The 22,387-nt window shown below is 34.4% G+C and overlaps 2 protein-coding genes across 6 annotated transcripts in view; both read left to right on the top strand.

The window, feature by feature from the left end:
• Positions 1-19,206, top strand: part of LOC140050147 (uncharacterized) — a 54,872-nt gene extending 35,666 nt beyond the window's left edge. Inside the window, exons 17-37 of the mRNA XM_072095204.1 lie at positions 241-369; positions 642-820; positions 955-1,128; positions 1,739-1,907; positions 2,090-2,194; positions 4,534-4,745; positions 7,545-7,695; positions 9,789-9,890; positions 10,305-10,466; positions 10,897-10,986; positions 11,693-11,854; positions 12,322-12,501; positions 12,835-12,968; positions 13,565-13,670; positions 14,095-14,514; positions 14,931-15,052; positions 15,413-15,584; positions 15,814-16,002; positions 16,294-16,506; positions 16,599-16,891; positions 17,160-19,206. Of these exons, the coding sequence (XP_071951305.1) occupies positions 241-369; positions 642-820; positions 955-1,128; positions 1,739-1,907; positions 2,090-2,194; positions 4,534-4,745; positions 7,545-7,695; positions 9,789-9,890; positions 10,305-10,466; positions 10,897-10,986; positions 11,693-11,854; positions 12,322-12,501; positions 12,835-12,968; positions 13,565-13,670; positions 14,095-14,514; positions 14,931-15,052; positions 15,413-15,584; positions 15,814-16,002; positions 16,294-16,506; positions 16,599-16,891; positions 17,160-17,420 (3,725 nt within the window). The 3' untranslated portion in view covers positions 17,421-19,206. The remainder of the gene's footprint in view (positions 1-240; positions 370-641; positions 821-954; positions 1,129-1,738; positions 1,908-2,089; positions 2,195-4,533; positions 4,746-7,544; positions 7,696-9,788; positions 9,891-10,304; positions 10,467-10,896; positions 10,987-11,692; positions 11,855-12,321; positions 12,502-12,834; positions 12,969-13,564; positions 13,671-14,094; positions 14,515-14,930; positions 15,053-15,412; positions 15,585-15,813; positions 16,003-16,293; positions 16,507-16,598; positions 16,892-17,159) is intronic.
• Positions 19,207-20,567: 1,361 nt separating this feature from the next.
• The window catches only part of LOC140049485 (protein unc-80 homolog), an 88,652-nt gene continuing 86,832 nt past the window's right edge, over positions 20,568-22,387 (top strand). For all 5 annotated transcript variants that reach the window (XM_072094382.1, XM_072094383.1, XM_072094385.1 and 2 more), the window contains exon 1: positions 20,568-20,799. In XM_072094382.1, coding sequence (XP_071950483.1) covers positions 20,705-20,799 — 95 coding nt within the window. In that variant the 5' untranslated portion in view covers positions 20,568-20,704. The remainder of the gene's footprint in view (positions 20,800-22,387) is intronic.

Below are 22,387 nucleotides of genomic sequence, written 5' to 3'. Positions count from 1 at the left end.
CATCATAAACTGAGCTTATGATACTGTAAAAATTATAGATACAGTACCGAAAATCATCTATTTTTATTTTATGCAGACCATAAATCCTCCAAAATTTATCATACTTATTATTAAACAAAATGAATTAAATAATACACAATATATTGAATAAACTGTATGAATAAATAAAGTTATATAAGTCTTGTGTACATCCTACACAAATAATCTTATTCAAAAAAAATGTTGATTAAATATTCTTAGGCCCTAAGGGTGAGTCAGGTGACTACACAGGAGCTATTGGACCTAAAGGAGATAGAGGAGAACCTGGTCCACAAGGTGAATCTGGTGATATAGGACGAAAAGGTGTGACTGGGTCTATCGGTTTTTCAGGTATGTTTGTTTTAAACACCTAGCAATAATGCTGACATGAATAACAGGAAATCTGGGAACATCACCAAAATTTAAAATTTTCATTTGTATTTAATACTACAACATAACAAGGTAGGTTATAAGTACAGAACAAACAAGTCTATGGAAATATGTTGAAAAGGTGTAGTTGTTTTTTAACTTAAATTTTAACTCCTTCTTTCTTATATTACTGTGGGATAAATTTGATGTGAATTATGATGTGTCAGAAATGTTAATTAAAATGATAATTTTAGGATCTAAGGGAGAGCCTTGTGGTACATGCAGACCAGGAAATGATGGTCCGAGGGGAGAACCAGGAACACCAGGAAGGAGTGGTCCGGTTGGAGGTCCAGGACAGAAAGGTGAACTTGGAAACCAAGGTTCAAGAGGGAATCCTGGTCGTCTTGGTCAAAAAGGGTCATCAGGAGTTAAGGTAAGTAAAGAGCTCTTCTTCTTCTTCACATCTCTGTCATTTTGAACGCTGATTTGAATCGAAATAATGATACATATTTTATATACATACATACCATAGAACTAAAATATTATTCTTTTTTTGTTGTTTGCTAGGGTGAGACAGGTATCGAAGGAAATGATGGACCACAAGGTATCAGGGGAGAAACAGGACCAAAGGGAGAAATAGGACCAGTGGGAGAAAAGGGAAGTAAAGGAGGTATGGGAAAAACAGGCGTAAAGGGTCAACGGGGATTGCCAGGACAAGCACAACCTAGCAACCTTAAAAATGTAAGATACTGCTCACACAAGAAATTACCACAAGAAAGCATGTTTCTTTTTTTCTTACTTTATTCATACCCAATTAAAGAAATTCGAATCAACAGACCCACAGCAGCCACAGTTCAGAGTCTACCAGGGGCTGAGATAGACTAGTACACTGGTGTAAAATCCTACTCTTCTAAAAGATGCACCAGGTTTATTAAACTGCAGATGGACCTTCACAATTATGGTCAAAGACAGCCTTGATTTTCTGACATTTTCGGTACCCGCCTTAATCGCTCCATTCAAATCAAGTATAGCTATAATATAAATCTTTAGATAGGAGTTTTAAACAATAAAGCCTAAAGAGAGATCTGAACCCCTTTACACAAATTGAAATTTTGTTTAAATTGTCGATGCATGTGTACTATTAGACTATTATTACATTAGAATCCCTATTAAGGGGACACTCAACAAACATAATATTGACCCCTGAACAGGAAAGTTTCCCCTTCATAGGATGTCCTCTAGATAGGAATGTCCAGCGGTCCTGGAGGTTTTTCAGAGAATTAGAGTAGGAAAATTACGTTAAAATTTAAAAAGTACACAATTTATTTAATTCCTTTTTGTTTGATTAAAGGGTCCTCCTGGACCAAAAGGAGAAGAGGGTCAACCAGGAAGCGCTGGAGCACCAGGTGAAAGAGGAGTCCCAGGTCCTGCTGGCTTAAAAGGAGAAAAAGGAATTGGAGAGAAAGGAGACCAGGGACTGCGAGGACCTAAAGGTTCTATTGGAGAGAAGGGTTCAAAAGGTTATTTTTTTTTTCAACTGTAGTACAACCAATCAAGTACATGTAGTACAACAAGCCAAGTACCTGTATTGCAACCAACCAAGTTTAGCCACTGAAATAGATTATGTAACTTTCCATCATTTTGATCCATCACACGATTTTAGAGCTTTTGAATTACAGTTTTATGTGTTCTTTTTATATAGGTTTTCAAGGAGAACGAGTAGAAGTAAAAGGCTGTTCTCCTGGAGTGAAGGGTGAAGTAGGTGATCCTGGTAGAAAGGGTGAAAAGGGTAACAGAGGTGTGCAAGGTAAGCCTTCTTTTTTTTTACTTATTGCTTGTTGGAGAGACACACCTTACCGGTGACAGCGTTTGTTTAATGCTTTTGTCTTTCCTCGGCCTCGTGTCTTGTTTTTCATATATATATATATATATTTTTATGTTTTTTTTTTTGTAATTATTATTTATGTTTATTGCCGAAATGAATAAAATAAATAAAATAAATAAAAGCTCTATTCTACACTGTGATGTGCCCAAATATGGTAGTAATATGACATCATCGTGTCGATATATGGGTAGCAGAAAAACTTTACCTTTGGGACACCTATTGAGAGAAAGTTTTGATGTTTTAATGCATTGATAATTTCAATGAGTGACATTGATGTATAATTGTTTCCTTAAGCTGGACTGCTTGTTTTTGATGTGTTGTTTAATTCACTATTAAAGCCATTGAGTAGTGCGCCCTCAACAAATTAGAAATTCAAAATCTTTGCTTTACTGTAGAGGAGATGACAGGACATAAAAAAGCACTAAAAAAATTTACAATTTTCTTTTATGCTAAGGATACAAATATGTAGTTTACGGATTTTATACCATATTTTGCCTGTGTTCAGATGTAAAATCAGTTACATGTGTAACTTTACATTGTGTAATCAGTGATCATTCGGACGATGAACAATTTACACGTGTAAACTAAAAGAAAAATACCCAGCAGGGGTCATATTTCATGCATCTCTTTACACTGTTAAGATCAAATTTCTCTATATCTTGCAGTTAATCAGCTTGCGGTTTAAAGCCCCCTTCCCTACGTTCTTTAGATCTAATTTAAAGCCCCATTCCCTACGTTTTTTAGATCTAATTTAAGATCACAAACTATATTTAATGTAAAAATAATACTATATGGTCCTATTGCGATAACTTGTTTCGTCTTTAAACGGTTAAAAATGTGAAAAATAAATCGATTCTAATAATTATAGCGGCCCGCTATAAATCCCAAAATGCATTGCGCGCGGATTGATGTTTTTGTTTTTCACCTGTAATTCGCCCACTTTTCGATCGATCGTGAAGCCAAAACAAATGGAAGACTCCTAACTTTTCAGCGAAAATACCGGGTTTTCCCCAATTTGTATCAACGGAGTCTGGCAAAAATAGAAAGACAATTAATGCAGCAACTATACAACGTCAGGCTAGGTATATAGCTAGCGTACGATGTTCGTACGCTACCGATGTTTACCAGCTAGGCCTACAAAACTAAGCCTAGCTAGGCTAGGCCTAAGACCGTCCACGAGAGGTCGATCGCCGCGAGCTACTAGGTAGTGCATTGTTTCTCACTTTTTATCATAATTTACCATAAAACGTACATTTAAGACAAGGAATGACATGGTTTAATGTTTTTAAAGTGATATATATGTATTATTTTCCAAAAAACGTCCAAAATTGCAGGGAAGGGGTCTTTAAGGTGTAATTGAAAAGTCTACCTCATGAGATAGATTTTTTAAACAGCTAGTTTATCTCAAAATTTACACCACATGCGACCATTACACGTGTAAATTTGTTCTGTCCTAACAGGCTCAAATTTTGTTCCAATAATTTCTTTAAGTTTTTTTAAATTAATACTTTAATTGTTATTATGCCCTTTATTATAGGCCCATATTTGATTGAATTAAGTGTTTTCAAATAAAACAATTATGCAAAACTGCTTTGATTAACTAGTTTATTTTTGTAGTTGATCATCATATAAAAATAATAATAATAATTTTAGTTTTGAAAAGACTGAATTTTACTATGTTTTGTATTAACAATGTAATATATTCATGTACAGAGACATGAGCCCTCTGGTAATTAATAGTTTTAACCAAGTTTTGACTTCCTAGTTTGGAGAGGGCGCTGCTCCATGCTGTGAAATGGCATAGCCCAGTTTGACCTTTTAACCCTGTACTTCCGATACTGTGTTTTGAATGGACATCGAACGAACATGAGATTCTTGTGTTATAAGTACAATAATTTTTATGGGACATTAAATTGGCATATCCACAACAAAAGATTAACAAAATAATTTTTTTGCAGGTGAACATTATATCTTCAAGTCCTAGGATGTTCTTTAATTAATAATGATACAAAATATTATACTGCCAGACCTCAAGACTTTTATTCATAATTTTAGAGTAGATTACTCTAATCCTGCTTAACCCCACTTTAAAAATAAAATTAAAAAAAGATCAATCAATTGGTGGAATTTTCCAATAAAATAGATAACACTGTCCTTTTATTTTCTATTTTGTTAGCTTGTACCATGGTATACCTCAAATGTTATACTAACCAATGTTTCAACCCCTAATCCCATTAAAAAAAAAGTAATTGTGTTTGTAGGGCTCAGAGGATATACAGGTGCAAAAGGAGAATTGGGTATACCAGGCCCAACAGGAGTTCGGGGTCCACGTGGCGCGCCTGGTGACTCTACAATGGGGGATGTAGGCCCTAAGGGTGAACCTGGCCCGCAGGGTATTAGAGGGCTGTCTGGTGCTCAAGGACCTAGAGGTGATGATGGTGATATTGGCAAAGATGGAGTTAGAGGAGAAAAGGTACATTATCATTCATTCATTCGATATTAGACATCATATGAATAAGTCAGTTTTAGGTTGTGTTTGTTATTTATCTCATAAAAATTTATTTTAAGAATGTTATTGCACCATAAAAGGATTGCCAAAGGAGGCCAATAGTTTCTGTCCCTGAATAGGTGTGGCACAACAACCAAATGGGCAAAATATACAAAAAATGAATGAGTCTAGAATAATTAAAATATCTTTAAAATGTATCCAAATTTCACAAAAAAAAAAAATCAGTCGGTATTTAGTAACTGTGAATATGATACACTGTGTAAGTAGCACAATTTTTTTTATAACATAATATTATTTGCATACATAGCATTCTTCTTAGTGTATTCTGCATGATATGATCCAGTTGCTTTCATGGTTCTGTTAGGGAAAAATGGCAAAATCAGCACTGTAGACTATTTGATAACTAAACCACAAAAAACTCCTAGAAGTAGGAAGTAGGAAGAATTTTGCCATTTTTCCACTGACTGCATATGGAGTCCATTAGACTTGCCCCAAGTCTGTATTGTTTTTTTTTTATTTATTTGTTTTTATTTCGACCGCGACTTTCGTCTGAAAATACAGACTTTTGAAACACGTATAGAAATCGATTTGCAGACCGCAAACATCTGATAAGAATGACGTAGGTTATCATACCGTTTTTGGCTATATGGGGCGGGCGGTATGTAAATATGGATTTCAAATCAACCAATGATCATTTTGTTTCAAAATGAAAAAGATCGAGTACGTACAGTGCTGAATGTACAATTGAGACTGTTGAAATATGAAATCGTGTTGCCAAGTTGTTTGTTTATTAATTTTTTAGTCCTTAGCCTAGGCCTCCTTCGTAGGTCCTACTCAACTCACACATGACCTGCCAAATAAAACGCCAATAAGAGGTAGGCCTACATACCACCACCGGCACACAACAGGATTCACACACAACAGACAGGGCTACGACACCACTACACAGAACAGGGTAGCCGATCACTCCGGCCGCGCTTCACTCCGGCCGCCGTATCAGTTTAGCACGATGTATGCACTCCGGCTGCTATTCAATTCGACTTCCTGTGCAAAGGGGCCGTTAGTATGGAGCGCCAATATCTACGTTTTCTATACTGTTCAATTCAGTGTTATAACAAATTCTTGGTGAATTTAAATGGAACTAGTTGAATATTTATTAGCAACAATTTTACTTTTTTCATTAACAATAACATTCAAAGAAGTTGGAACTGCTTTTTCTTTCAAACTAAACTTAACTTAATTAAATTCAATAATAAAATAATAATCAAATACCCGTCTAATTAATGGTTGAATAACAATATTTAATTTCTTTCTATGTACATTTATTTTTATAGCTTTACATTTATTAACATTAAAAATTAGTTAAAACCCTTATTTTTTAACACTTTATCTTGCCAGTACCCATACTTACTAATTATAGTTAATAACAATATGTAAAATATTAATTAATTTATTTCAAATAATCAATTATTATTGATGTTTGTTATAGTTAATAACAATATTTACAATATGAATTAATTTATTTCAAATAATCAAATATCCGTCTAATTAATGTTACCTGGAATTTATCAAGAATTAATATATTATTTTTGTACAGTCCAATTTACAATGACTTTATATTTTAATTTATATATGATAAAAATAATATGACATATAGGGTACATAAATAAATTACATTAATTAATCACATTACAATTAATATACTACTAGCCTATTACATTGGATAAAACACATAAATTATTTTGTTTTAGCATTAGACCTAATTTAAAACACTTGCGATGTTGTTGTGATCCTGAAAGAGAAAAAATATACTGTATGATTACAAATGTTTATTTTGATTCTCTACAAAAAAACGTGTCTCGGTTGTAAAAGACTCATTGGGCGCTCCATAGCTGCGGCCGGAATAAATCGCGGCCGGATTGAAGCGCGGCCGGAGTGATCTGTATCCCACAGAACAGGACAGGGTCTGGGTGGGAATTAAATCAAATTATCTCCGCGTTATATTAAATGATCCATTCAATGTTCGATTTGCGGAGAAGCAAGACGAGTTTTCATGTTCTTGGGAAAAATCCCATCAAATGTTTACCAGACTACTACTAGATATATAAAATCATTTCTAGCCTTCAGAAACTTTCATCAATGTACCCATGGATTTCTATTCTTTAATCCATGATGTACCCAAGTACATTGATTGTCTAAACGTAACATAGCGCATGCGTACCATCTTAGTTGTTGAGTCTTTGAGTGAGTAGCCAATCGCATGCAGCTGAAACTAGTCAACCGGATAATCTATGCACCAAGAATTATTGGTGTCAAACCACGTGACTTTTGCGTGTTTCCCCAGATGGAGTATCCAAACTCAAGTAATACACGTATGAAACGCCATATGTGCAAAAATATTTATATTTTTACTAATATTAAGAAAAAACTCCGTCTGGAGCCCAGACTAGGAGTCCATGTAATCTAGTGAAAGATTGCTAGAACAGTACCCTACTGATTTTTAGATAAACTTCCCATTGATCTATGAATGGAAATAAATAAAATTCATGTTCATTGATTGTTTCTCTTATTCATTCACTTCATCTGCTACAGAAACTGAGAAATCTAGTTTTCTAATAAATCTGGGTAGAACCCATATAATTGTTGCCGATATTTATTTCTTATGTCTACTGTACACCAAAAGAAAACAATTATATTATATATGTGTCACACAAACAATTGTAAGTTGTAAATAATACATCTAATTTGTATATCTTAATTTAGGGTAGTAAGGGAAATGAAGGTCTAAATGGACCAGAGGGACCAAAAGGCTTTCAAGGCCCCCCTGGCTCACCAGGTTTAGAGGGTAATCAAGGCTCGCCTGGAGATGCTGGAGAACCTGGTTTGAATGGAAGACCTGGTGAATCAATTAAAGGTAAACTTATGTAGCTACATTTAGCTTAGGGAAAATTCCTAAGAAGGTGAGATTCTTTAAATGGTACAATGTTAGTCTCACCTATCCTTTTCGTTTCCAGTGGCACATCAGCCCATATTTTGTCTGTTTTGTTAATGGCGTCCTTAACAAAAGCATATGCTTTCTAGGTGACACCACCATTTTGTGGAAATAAATTTTTTATGATTGATTGATTGATCATATTCTCTCAATCTCTCCCGGTTTCTTGCTACTGCTTCTGCCTCAATATATAATTCCACTCTGTTTCTCTTCTTTTGTCCTTCTGCGTCTCTCTTTCTTTTCCATTCCAGTTGCCATGTCAGTGTAATCCTCCTTTTGTTGTCTTACTGCTTTCTTGCCACTGCTTCTGTCAATGCAATTCTACTGTTCTCAACTGCTGGTTTCTTGCCACTGCTTCTGTCAGTGCAATTCTACTGTTGTCATCTGCTGGTTTCTTGCCACTGCTTCTGTCAGTGCAATCCTACTGTTGTCTTGCTGGTTTCTTGCCACTGCTTCTGTCAGTGCAATCCTACTGTTGTCATCTGCTGGTTTCTTGCCGCTGCTTCTGTCAGTGCAATCCTACTGTTGTCTTGCTGGTTTCTTGCCACGGCTTCTGTCAGTGCAATTCTACTGTTGTCATTTGCTGGTTTCTTTCCACTGCTTCTGTCAGTGCAATCCTACTGTTGTCTTGCTGCTTTCTTGCCACAGCTTCTGTCAGTGCAATCCTACTGTTGCCTTGCTGGTTTCTTACCACTACTTCTGTCAGTGCAATCCTACTGTTGTCTTGCTGGTTTCTTGCCACTGCCTCTGTCAGTGCAATTCTACTATTGTCTTGCTGCTATCTTGCCACTGCTTCTGTCAGTGCAATCCTACTGTTGTTATCTGCTGGTTTCTTGCCACTGCCTCTGTCAATGCAATTCTAGTTGTCATCTGCTGCTTTCTTGCCACGGCTTCTGTCGGTGCAATTCTACTGTTGTAATTTGCTTTTTTGTTTTCAAATGTCCGAGCTATTTCCATCTCCTCAGTTTGATTTGGTAGTTCAGCTACGATACTTGGCTAGTTGTTTATAAAGGTGCTTCTTAAAATGCGTACTACAAGGAAAATTAAGTGACCTCGTCAACCGCCCATCACAATTAGCTTACCGTATATGACTTTCAATTTAGTATCTGATTCAAAATGCAGACAATAGTATGAAATTAAGCTGACTTTGAGGGGTGAGATTATACCCATCCTGGTTTTCGGGAATAAAATGATTTGTAAGGATTTAAAAACCCATCTAAACTGGCTACATGCAGATCGAAAGTCAATACTGACTGTTCTTGAGGATATGCCCGTTTGTGAAATCACGTAAAGTAGGTGGTAGAATTAGACCTGAAATAGGATACTCGAGGATATACGTTATACTGTATTTGTGGCACATGTAAGTGACATCGGATATAAGTCGCATGTGTAGATTTGTAGAGACAGCCAAAAACAATAAAGGGTTGAAAATTACATTTTTATTTTTTTTTTTACAGAAAATGATAGCTGAAACAGTATTTATTTACATTTCCTTGGTGTTTTTCTATTTTGAGACAAATGAATAAATAAATTTTAACATATTGGTTAAAAAGATGGTGTAAATTATGTATGATTTTCATAAAACCTATCATGTTTTATGCTTAAACTGAAAATGTTCCAGTGGGTTGTTGAAAAGTTTGCATAATAATAGAACAATAGTTAATTAACAAAGGTGCGAAGTTTCATTCAAATCAAACAATTAGAATGTTTATTTTTTAGTATTTGTCATTTCCTGTTACTTAACTTAAAAAGCATTTTTCTCAAAACACTGATTGTAACAGCCAAAACTTTAGACTGTGATATGTCTGGAAGTAGACATGGTATCAAGATATTTTTGTTCAGAATTTTAAATCTTGGATTATGTAGTTTCAGTATTTGTGGAAATATGAATTTTGAAAATTCTGGCTAATGTCTGATTTCAATTTCATGTGCCACATTTTGTTATTAGAGGAATTGTAGATAACATAATACTTGTCATCTTTTATTTCTTATATTTTTATTTTATTTTTCTATAGGTCAAAAAGGAGAAAATGGCTTTTGCTCACCTGGCGCACCAGGAGATAGCATTCCAGGTGAACGGGGACCGACAGGAATACGAGGAATCTCTGGCGAAAAGGGTACGTAGTAGTATTTATATATAAATGTTGTCATTGAGGAGGCCAGGTTGTGCTCAGAAAGTTTCCAAGGGCATTCCATAAAGGAACCCATAGTATGGAGCTTTTGCCGGTCGTTGTTTGGACTTAAAAACCACTAAAACTGGGTCAAGGTAAGGAAGGAAAAAACATGTCTCAACTTCCTCACATGAATTAATATTGTGCGTCAGTATTTAACAATGTCTAAATCATTATTTTATTTATAATGTATATAAATTTACAATCCAGGTTTTGAGAAAACCTTTGATCTTCATAGACATAGTTGGAGAAAAAAAGAGTTCCTTTGGTGGATCTCAAATGTTATATTACACCTCTAAGCAGGTAATATCTTTATAAATACTATATGTTTACCTTGCTATGTTATGCAATTATGAACAGGAAATGCTGGTGTGCCTGGCTTAACTGGTGTTGCTGGAGGGAGAGGTCAAATGGGTGAAAAGGGAGAAATAGGAAGAGATGGTCAACCAGGTGATAATGGATTCCAGGGACAGCCAGGTACAAAGGGAAGGCCAGGTCTTATGGGATTCCCAGGTCAAGTTGGTAAGGACACTTTTTACATTAACAAATTTCATGATAATATGTTTTTATTAATTGAATCTTTAGTAATTATAGAAACTAAAATTATTTACCATACTATTGTCTGTTGTACACTGGAAATGCAATAGACTCATATGATTCAAAAGAACCTCCTTTTCAATTGTTTTTAGCCAGGAGGCAAAATACTTTTAAGCTAGGCCTTCTTCAGTTGCTTATGCTTACACTTTTTGTGGAAAAAAGACCCCAGTGTAAACATTTTGGCTGTAGGCTTAAGACTGTACAATTCGTCCTGTCAGATCAAAGATACATGATATTTACACTGCTTAATTTTCATCATTAGCAAGGGAAAAAAAACCTTGACTTAGAATGAAAACAAAAACTTTATCTTACAGTTTTAGTAAGAAACATACTTTATTTTGGTGGTGTTTTTTAGGTGAAAAGGGTGTAATTGGACCAGCAGGCCTAAAAGGACAGCCAGGAAATTCTGGCCGACCAGGAAACAATGGACAACCAGGAGAAAAGGGTAACTTTTAATTTAGTTGGTACATTTTAATTAAATTAATTTAACATTTCAAAAATTGGTCTTGTAGAATATCTGATGAATGAACTACTGTAAGCTAAAAATGTTTGAATTTGCAATTTCTCGTAAATGTAAATGAAAGAATAACCTGCGACTTGCAGCATACTGGGCTTAATTGTGTGTGGTGTGACAACACATACCACAACTTTCTACTCCCCTAAGGATCCCTTCGTGTCGAGTGCTGGCATCAAACGGCACCTCTTCATCTGTCCACAACAGGGACTGCATGGACCAGTACACCTGGGTAACCCCCTACTCTGAAAGATATAAATGGATTCTTTAAAGTGCACACTGGACCTCCAGTTTTTAAGTCTTTATCTAAGAAAACTTGTTCTACCACCAGAACAATAGAGTGCGTTAAACCTGTGCAAATGGTATGCTGTGCCCCTGCCTTAACCGCTTGGCCACTTGACTTCACTTTAATGTAGACGAATTGTAGATTGTAATTTCTAGTGAAACTTAAGTTTGTTTCCCTTCAATGTTTTTTTGTTTGTATTTTCATTCTATGCTCTGAGGAATAATGCTTAACAATACTTTTTACTTTTTTGGTTCACATTGATTATACAATAGAAAAAATTACAAAATAGTTTTGTATATTAGTTTTGAAATAAATGCTGATTCTAATGATGTTTGGTCTTCTTTTGTTTAGGAGAGATTGGTAGAATTGGCATGCCTGGAAATGATGGACCAGCAGGATTACCAGGACAACCAGGGAACAAAGGATCTGTTGGAATCCCGGGAAAACCAGGATTTAACGGGAGCCCAGGAGAAAAAGGAGACAGGGGACCAAGAGGAATAGCTGGTGCTCCAGGTAGTAATATTGACTAATACTTTACTCTTCCAAATGGAGATAGTGATAATAGAAAAACGTTCAAATCCAAAAGATAATAATAAATGAATAAATTAAACGTATGCAGCATAAACTTAATGCGTAAATGTGACCAACTCATGTACTATACTCAAATTAGATTTATGCAAATGAATAATGCAAAGTGCCATATTCACCAAACATTCCTTTCCCCACTCAGACTGGCTAGTGCTTACCTCAATGGTGTTTTGCTTTGCAAAGACTGTGACTAACCTATGTCAGGCCAACAGTCTGTTGTTGCCTGGACCTAGAAACCATCAAATCTGTCTTAAACCGATGAGCGAGGATACATGTCCCAATATTCCTTTATGTGCACAATGAACTAACATGCCATTGTTTGGTTGTCAGTCATCACAAATCAAAAGCTTCCTATTATCAAGAAGTTCATATTCAAATTTCTTTTGATACAGGTAATTCTGGTAGAAATGGTCAACGTGGTCCAAATGGAGAGGATGGTGAACCAGGAAGTGATGGACCAGCTGGGCCTTTGGGAGAGACTGGATTACCTGGTCCTGTGGGAGAAAAGGGGCAACCAGGATTGAATGGTCTAGGAGGTATAGGAGGTTCACGTGGAGCTCCGGGTGAAAGAGGTAAGCAGTCAAGATATCTATAACTTATCTGAAATAGTGTATGAATAAAAAATGAAGATTAATAAAATCAGACTTTGAATTGGCCATTTTGCAGTTTCAATCAAGTTGTTTGCTTGAGTTTAACCAAAAATCAAATGTAATTATTTTTCTTCATGAAATAGTGTAATACAGTACTAATAATACAGTGATTGATTGAATGATAGGCCAGTATAGAAATCTGGGAATTAATAGCAACAAAGGCATGTTTTATGATGACATCAGAGTATATGTAGTAGTTTATTACACACCAAAGTTAAATTTTTTTAAACTATCATTAACTTAAATAATTGGCAGGAACTACAGGAGAAAATGGTAACACTGGTCCAAGGGGTTTGAATGGCGAGCCAGGCCAACGAGGTCCTTCAGGAGCTAAGGGTGAACAGGGCATGATTGGTATGCCAGGAGCCAAAGGAAACTCGGGAAGACCGGTAAGTAAACAGGGCTTTTAATAACCTATTTGTCAACTACTACTACTAGCATTATAACAGAGCAGGGCTGATTTTAAATTGGGCATGTGTTTTGTGATTCTGTGGTGGCTTTTTTTACATGTTTTGATACATATATATTTTGTAAGATCTTTTGTAAGATTACTTCAATAGAACATTAATTAAACCAGGTATGGTATCTTCTATGTGGAAAAATAAACTTTTATGCAAGATTTTTCAGTGTTTTCGCTTTCATGAAAAATGCAGACCTTCTGATATTAATCGTACTTGAGTTTCCTGCGATATTAAAAAAAATCCAGATAGTGCATAAATCTATTATTAAAGCTATACTACTAAGCTACTTTTTGGTTAACTAAAGTTAAAAATATGCAGTGCCATGCATTCTCTACCATTTGTTAACAAAACACATTTATACTCTTTGGCGTAATGCCATGCCAATTGTTTGCTATAGATGCTGATGCCTAGGATTTCTTTCTCTATAATAATTGGATTATTTAAAAAAAAATAATTCCCTCTATCACTTGGCCATATGATTTTAAAAAGTGTATAAAAAGTTTATACCTGATAATCAACTTTAGGGATTTGATGGTTTTAATGGAACTCGAGGTATATCAGGAGAGAAAGGTGAACCAGGTATCGGAAGGCCAGGACAAAAGGGAGATCGAGGACCACGTGGATCCAATGGTATTGTTTTTCTTAACAGGTTTAAGTAATTTATTATAAATTAATAACTTGGTTTGGTAATAACAAAAAATGACATCACTAGCAGAAAACAATGTATGTAAAGAAACAATTTTGTTGATTAATTTCCAGTTATAATTCTTTTTTTAATTTTTTTTTATTGTGAAATGTAGTAGTACAGGATTAATAATCTTTCCTTTAACTGGAACTCAAATGTTCTCTCTCTTATATAGATATTAGTAGCCCTTACAAAGAATAGTGTTTTCCGCAAGTTTTGCACTTTCTTTTTGGCTGTTTTACTTAAAACTTTTGATTTAGCTTTTTGCTTATTACATTAGTATCTCCATTGAGATCAAGCCCACCCAAAGCATTGTGAAAGTAATTTGCCTTTGGATAAACATGAAGTAAAATAATCATCTGATTTCAGGTACACCAGGACGTATCGGTTCCCCAGGACCTAACGGTGATGAAGGTGAGGCTGGAATACCAGGAACTAGAGGTAGTGAAGGACCAATGGGTTCTGTTGGGCCATCTGGTGTTAAAGGAGATAGAGGCCCACAGGGTATTGATGGCGAAAATGGTGAAAAAGGTGAAAAGGGGCTTAGAGGATTATCAGGCCGGCCAGGAAGAAATGGAGTACCTGGAGTTAATGGTAGTCCAGGAGCCAATGGAGAACCTGGACAGGTCGGACCTAAAGGATTGGATGGAAGAAAAGGTGTACAAGGACCGAAAGGACAGAAGGGTACTTATGGCATACGTGGAGATAAGGGTAATTCTGGACTTGATGCTCTGCCATGCTCAGCACAGAAGGGTGATAAAGGTGAACGTGGTCCTACTGGTGCAGATGGTAAGATATTTACTTTATGTTTTTCAAGGTTGCTTTTGAAATACATGAACTTTGGGATGCGATAATTCATTAATGATTAGTATGTTTACTAACACTTTTTACACTTGATAGTAAGTTAGGCCCTCTTGTCCAGAGGTAGGACCCTCGTCCTTTCTTCAAAATTAGCCAGAAATAACTTCTTCAGGTAAAATGGTTCAGCTGTCAAAAACACTGCTTCTGAAAGATTGTTTTGATAATTTTACATTTGTAAAATTTCTTTGAATGGCCTTGTAATCCACTTTTAAGTGTATAGCTGAAGAAGGTATTGGCTAGATCCTTGTAGGAGTGAGAGACATATTTTCTTCATTCTCTCATCTAGTGGATTTATTCGTTTTTTATTTTGAGAAGAATTAATAATATTTTTGTTTTCACTTAAGGAAATCCTGGACTACGAGGTCCTAGTGGCTTGATTGGTATTCCAGGAGAAATTGGACAAAAGGGTGATGTTGGTCGTCCTGGATTTGGAGTTCAGGGTGAAAGAGGCGCCAAGGGTAATTCGGTATGTACCAGTTTGTCAAAAAGATATCATATATTATGACATCATCATGTCCATATATGGACATATCACATAAGTTTTGATGGTGTAGGCAGAAAAATCTACAAAAAAAGAGGTTAAAGCTTGGGTTTCACTAGGGCACAAGGCAATGATGTAAGCATGAACCTATAATAGGTCCATAATGTCCAATGACAAGTGACAGTTTGTAAAATCTGTCACTTGTGATTGGTCAAATTACTTGCATTGGGTCCTAGATGAGAACCAAACTAAGAAGATAAATGTTTTCCAAAGTCATACAAGAGGTTCATAACAATATTTGTCGATTATTGGACAAACAAATAACTCTGTTTCATTCTTTAAAAGGGTTTACCTGGTTCATTTGGAGCAAAGGGTGATCGTGGAGCAGATGGTTCCCCAGGAAGTCCTGCTATTCCATGTGCTAAGGGTGAGGCTGGAGAACCAGGAAGTAGAGGACCACCAGGTGAACCTGGAAGGTCTGGACGTCCGGGTGATCAAGGGGAAAAAGGAAATCTAGGTAAGTGTATGAAATGATTTGATTTGAATTTATTAGGAAATCATCATAAAAAATACATACAAAGTGATAACATAAATTACTGACATTACAAATAATACATTTATAAAAGATTTTCCAGATTTTGATTGTGATGATTTTTTGTTTGTTTATGGATATACTATATGAAATTAATGAATGAATGATTGTTTACCTTTATTATATTATTTCTCTTTACACTTGTGTATATCAGGTCCCCAAGGGCTTAAAGGAAGCAATGGTAGGCCTGGTGTCATGGGAATTCAAGGTGTAAATGGTGAACCTGGACAAGCAGGTGCTGCAGGCATTCCAGGATCAAAGGGTGAACGTGGACTAGATGGACCACGTGGATTGAATGGTCAAACAGGACCAAAGGGTGACCAAGGCGAGAAGGGAGATCGAGGTAAATGTTGCTATTACTGTCTTGATTCACTAGTACAACTTTTAAATATGTATTGTCCCCCAAAACATTTAACTTTTGCTGAAAAAAACAGAAAATGATTTCATTTATTAAAAATAAGCAGTTAAGCTAAATTTTGTTTTTCAGTCCAATTTATGTTGTGAATAACTATTACGTCATGTCATAGTCAACACAAATGTTTTAAATAATTGTCAAAGGAACAATATATATTTAATAAAACAGGATATAACTTTCAGCAACTCCCAATTTACACTATATAATGTTGTTTGACAGGCCCAGGAGGACAAAGAGGACCTTTGGGATATAAAGGACAGCCAGGACCAGCAGGAGCTCAAGGATTACAAGCACCTCCTGCTGGATTCTACTTAACCAGACATAGTCAAAGTACACAGGTTCCTGATTGTCCTGGCGGCACCACTAGGATGTGGGATGGATATAGCTTCCTGTATGCCCAAGGAAATGAAAGAGCTCATGGACAAGACTTGGGTAATGCTCGATGTAATGACATTCTATACCAAATTTCATCTTTCAATTTGCGAATCTAATCTATATTTTCGTTTAATTTTTTGTAAATACAGGTCAACCGGGGTCATGTTTAAGAAGATTTAGCACCATGCCATTCCTCTTCTGTAACATTCAGAACACATGTAACTTTGCGAACCGTAATGACTACTCCTATTGGCTGTCAACGAATCAACCAATGCCGATGGATATGGCACCTATCAAATCCAATGAAATGCGTCCGTTTGTCAGTCGTTGCAGTGTCTGTGAGGCCCCAGCTCAAACACTAGCAGTTCACAGTCAAACAATACTTATACCAGACTGTCCAAGTGGTTGGACTGAACTTTGGATCGGTTACAGTTTTGTTATGGTAAAAAATGTTTTATTACTAACCATGCCTAAAGACATAAAATAAATAAATAAAATAAATAAATGTACACAAGCCATGCGTGGAAACAACAATTCTATCAGAACTTCGAACTCTTTTATTTTGAATTGTGTTTTTTCCATTGTTGTTGCATAATTAGTAGTTGTATTGTAATACTAATGATAATAATAATAGTTTTTGTAATGAGTTTTGTAATAACATTGAATAATTATGCAAAAGGTTTTGTAACACCTAATTTTTTATTTTGCAGCATACTGGTGCTGGAGCAGAAGGCTCAGGACAATCTCTTGCTTCCCCTGGATCCTGCCTAGAAGAATTCCGTCCATCTCCCTTTATTGAATGCCATGGTGATGGTAAATGTAATTACTATGCAACAACATACAGTTTTTGGCTGGCCACTATTGATCGTAACGGACAATTCAGTAAACCAAGCTCGGAAACCATAAAAATAAATCAAGTTAACCGTATTAGTAGATGTAAAGTATGCAGCCGGGGTCCGTTAGTTACATAATCTGAGATTTTCTGCTATAACACAGTTATTCTGTAAAAATCCTAAGTTAGCAACAAGAGTTAGTGCCTATATTTCAATCATATTTAATAACATATTCACAGTATTTTTACCCATGACTATCTAAAATTTTAAATGGTTTCAAATTAATTAACATGTATATATTCTGTTTGATATTTCTATACATTCAACAAAAGTATTTTTTATTATTATATCTTTCGTATGTTGAATGTATTTTGGCATGGTTAACTTAATGTAGACAGCCCAGATAACAGTTGACAATATTGCTTGTTAACACACAGGTGGCATGTACACAAGTCGTTTTTTAGTCAGATTTTACTTTTTCTCTAGAAGAGTGTCATATATCTAAGTTGGGTGATTATAAAAATGTTAAAGTATGTTTAAGTTCTATATCCTGGATATGTCACTAAGCAAACAGTAGGCATGCAGTACTTGTATCATAGGAGGCAGGTGGTTACTGTATACTTTGCTGAACCAAGGCCTACTTGCATGTGTTAAGATAAAAAAAACATAAAGTAAAGTCATAATTTTGGTAATAATATCTCAGTTTAGTGACTAAATAGGCACTCAGTCTTGGCTTAGATTTTAAGAAAGTTTTCATGTACAATAAATAATTTTATACTGTAAATTGGAAACATTTTGAACAATAATATTTCCAAATTTCTGGACACAAATGCTGCAAGAACCTCATTTCATAACATTTTATTTACTACTTTTTGTATACATTGTCAGTTATTATTACATAATTAATAATTCAACATTATTTTGTAATTAGATTTTAAAACCATTGTAGAAAAAATGGTTATATTTTAGAGAATTTGTATATGTTAGTTACATATATAAAAACCCACTGTATCATGGTGCTATACACATTTGTGTACTAAACTATTTTTGTTTAGTTTATAATTTTGTTCAAACTTAAATTTTTCCTATTTTACAATTAAGAAAAAAATATACAATTTTATGCAAATATAAGAAAATAGAAAGTTTATCAAATTCATAGTGCTGTAGTAATGTTTAATTATTCTAGTACTACAGGTATATGTACATTTGATAAATGCTGCGGTAGATCTTGAGCCTCCGTCATCTCATCTATTTTTGTGTATTTTAAATCGTTCTGATTTGTATAATTATGTAGTTTAGGCAGACCATATAACCATTACTGAAGTTAGTATTTTAGAAGATGAACTGTACTATAGATTGAATTTGAAAATACTTAATGAATTGGTATGGGTCAGGGGTCATGCCAAAGTTATTCTACTGCATTTTAACCTGTTTTCTACAATTATTTAGCAAGAATTTTTGGGTATTCATTCTAAATTGCAACAAACTATAAAACCATATTTTATTGCAGTAAAACAATGTAGTTACTGCAGTAGAATAACTTTGATCCCCCCCCCCCCCCTTATTGAGTGCACTGCAACACCATCAAAGACTACAAAGTAATAATGCATATTAAACACCAATGCAAAATCACAAACAATGTTTTTGTAGTTTTCTTAATTTCTTGCCCGACTTGCAAAATTCTTAAATTTTGCAGTCGTAGTTGTCATCATGTGTTGGCTATGCTCTATTGCTTTGTATTCATCGGGGTGTCCTATTTTGTAATTTAACAACAAAATCAAGATAGATTCCATAGCTGTTATGCTGAATTTATGAAAATTTCAGTCAATATTTAATCACTCAATCAATTTACACTGTTAAGAAAAAAAAATACTGTTATTATCTTTCTCTTAGAAGATTCAAAGAACATAAATAAATTATCCAATAGAAATGTCTTGTGTTTTTTTGCTGGTTTTATTTTTAAATGGAACTTGATTTTCAAGTTTCTGTAAAAAGTGATCATTTTCAGTACAGTAAAATATACATTTTATAACGCAGTTTCTTCAACACATGGTACTGCATAAATAAAATGCGTTTGTTACACAGTATCATGTAAACCTTCTACTGTATCTTGACATCAATAAAATCCATCTTGCGTCCTCTCTGCATGAACATTTTTGCCAAGTTATCCATCCGTAACAGGGAAATAGTGGAATGAAAGTCTGCCCTCTATTGTTTGCAGGTTTATTTAGTATTTAACTTCAAAACTTTATTTGTATGTTAATATTACTTACTTATTATATTATAATCGCAAACCATTTATATACTTTCCCCATAACATTATATTATTGTTATTAATTTTCAACAACCATGATATCATGCAGCATAAACTATTAAGATAATGTAAACATTCAATGATAATAATATCCAAATCAAATACAGTATACTCTTAAACAATACAGTATTATGTAATAGATATATTTTATAAATCCAGTATGCTTCCTTGCAACTATGTTTTTTTTCTCCCCAACATTTATACCTTAAACTCTGAAGATTGTGGAGCAGTCAAAACTAGAACAGAAAAGATTTGATACAATGATGATGCTAATATTCAATAAACAATAATGATATAAATGGGCCCACGTAATAATATTTTGCATTCAAATGCAGCCGAATATTAAATTAATTAAGAAAGTCTTGTGTCAATCGTTCACAGAGTTCTTCCAATTATTGCAATTATGGTAATTGGTAGTATACTTAATTAGTTATGTACCTGCACATAAGACAGTCAAGCATATGTTGATTAATTAACTCTACGAACATTGAATATTAATGAACAGATCATGATGAACAGATCATGATGAACATTTTAAAAAAGTCACTAATGAGTCATGTGATTGTGGAGGATCTCCCTCACTGCTCTGTAATCAATTGTGCAAATTTGTTATATATCTATTTTAATTAATTTCTGTGGAGAAAATTGTAATTATCGGTGAAAAACAAAGCCATACATTTAATAGGCGTTTACGTCAAATTGGGAGGGTATCATTAACAAAATTTACTGGGCCTATAAAGTAATCAAAATTATTTTAATCTTTATAGATTGTTGGTGCATGTCTCATTGAATTTTAACAAAATTGATATAGCAACTTCTAAAACATTTTAACCGCTTTTTCAAGCCGATCCCACGTATGTTAATTAGCGCCAAATATAAACTTTCAAGAGGCGGATTGCTGGAGCGTATTCGTGTGATGCGGTGTGGCGGCGAAGAACCATTCAGTTGATCGCTGATGATTACCGCAACAGGAGAGGTGTTGCATACACGGCCGCCGAATGGGAACATACGATGTAAAATGCCCGAGTGATTAAATAATTTCTCTTGTTCCAAATTTACATAATGTTGTTTATTTTAAGTTGTGAGTAAAGCAGTATTTGGAATAATCATGGTGAAGCGAAAAAATAACGAAGACAAGGAAGACAGGAACGCTGCTAAGCAGATACCATTACCTATCCAAATTTTTCTTTGGCGGCAGACAAGGTGAGTGGACCCCAGTGAAGAGGAGGTGTACGATCGATATAGCACGGTTACGTTATAAGCTTGATTGCATAGCCGTGATTTAATCAAACACGCATCATTACTTGATATTAGCAGTTAAAATCGAATGCCTTATTACATACATTAATTATTCTTGAATGAGAGTATTTTAGGCAGTTTTATTTTGAGTGAAATTAATTAGATCAATTTATTCCAGACTGGTGCACCACTAATTTATGATGCCTAATTTATATCATCAATTAGCTGACAAACTTGTTTAAACGTCAGTTTAGCTATCTATCTATTTAATTTTGTATTTTTAAAGAGCATGATGGTTTTTTAAAAATGTCGTATTTGTAGTCATTTTATTTATTTTTACATTTTTTAAAAGAGGAAACATGAATTGTCTTATATAAAAAAGAAATAATAATTTAAATTATAGGCCAGATATTTTAATGAATTAAAAAATAGTGTGATTTGTTTACAAAAGCTTTATTTTATTCAATTGGTTCTGACAAAATCACATCTTTGTGTTTAATTTTCATGTTGCTTCATGCGGCCATAAGCACGTCTTGAAAATGAAAGGTCACTATTAAATGTTGTATGCGCAATCTGAACTGGAGCCAAACTGGAGCCGGACCGGACCAGACGTGGAAGATGCTTTTGGCTATATACTATATTTTTGTCCAAAAGGATTTGTTTTGTACATTGTTTACTGTATCAATGTGCACAAACCTCAACAAGAATTACATACAATACCAGATCAACAATAATGTAATGCTCCTGCTATACAATTTAAAAGCCTAAAATTTCCATTATAAAACAGCTGCATGTATAGTTTGCATTCATAAATTATGCTATTATGTTGACCAAAATCAGTTTAAACATAATATGTAGTAATTGATTTTACAGATGAATGAGACATTTTTACCTGATTTTTGAATGAAGAATGATATATTTTATTTTTATACAGTATAATAATATCTCATTCTGATTTAGCTTTTTTTAAAATCTCCATTGAGATCATGCCACTGATACCCACATTGTCATTTTTTCTTTATTTTGACTTTTTCGATTATAACTTTTAAAGGAAAAATATTTGTGACATTGTATTCATAAATAAACAAGGAATAGAAGTATAAAAATGTTATGTGACATGTACTTAGCCGAATGGATACATGACCAAATATGGTCAAACAAATAAATACATTTAGCCAGTTAAATGGCGTTTCAACATTAACTAGTTATGATTTACTAGTATTTGGGGAATTAACATTAACCGGACTGTCCCAAAGCCAGACAAAGTGTGTCCAGTTTTAGAGAGTTGATTGTAATTTAATTTTTTATCCAATTCTAATGTCAAATAATAATTGCAGTAAATTATCTGCATAGAATTTTGTCCGACTGCGACAGAGAAGGTACTTTTATGGTTGACATTTATTACAATACACTTATGAAACAATTCTTAACCTAGAATAATCATCGTGCAATGTCAATATCTATATTCAACCCCATGATATAGTTGATATTACATTTAACCTAAATTGACACATCATTAATTTCCCATCAGTGTCTGTGCAACTTTAAATGA

The sequence above is a fragment of the Antedon mediterranea genome, chromosome 5, assembly GCF_964355755.1.
Source record: "Antedon mediterranea chromosome 5, ecAntMedi1.1, whole genome shotgun sequence".
NCBI classification, from domain to species: domain Eukaryota; kingdom Metazoa; phylum Echinodermata; class Crinoidea; order Comatulida; family Antedonidae; genus Antedon; species Antedon mediterranea.
The sequence above is the reverse complement of the archived record's forward strand: the minus strand, read 5'-3'. Positions and strand labels throughout refer to the sequence as shown.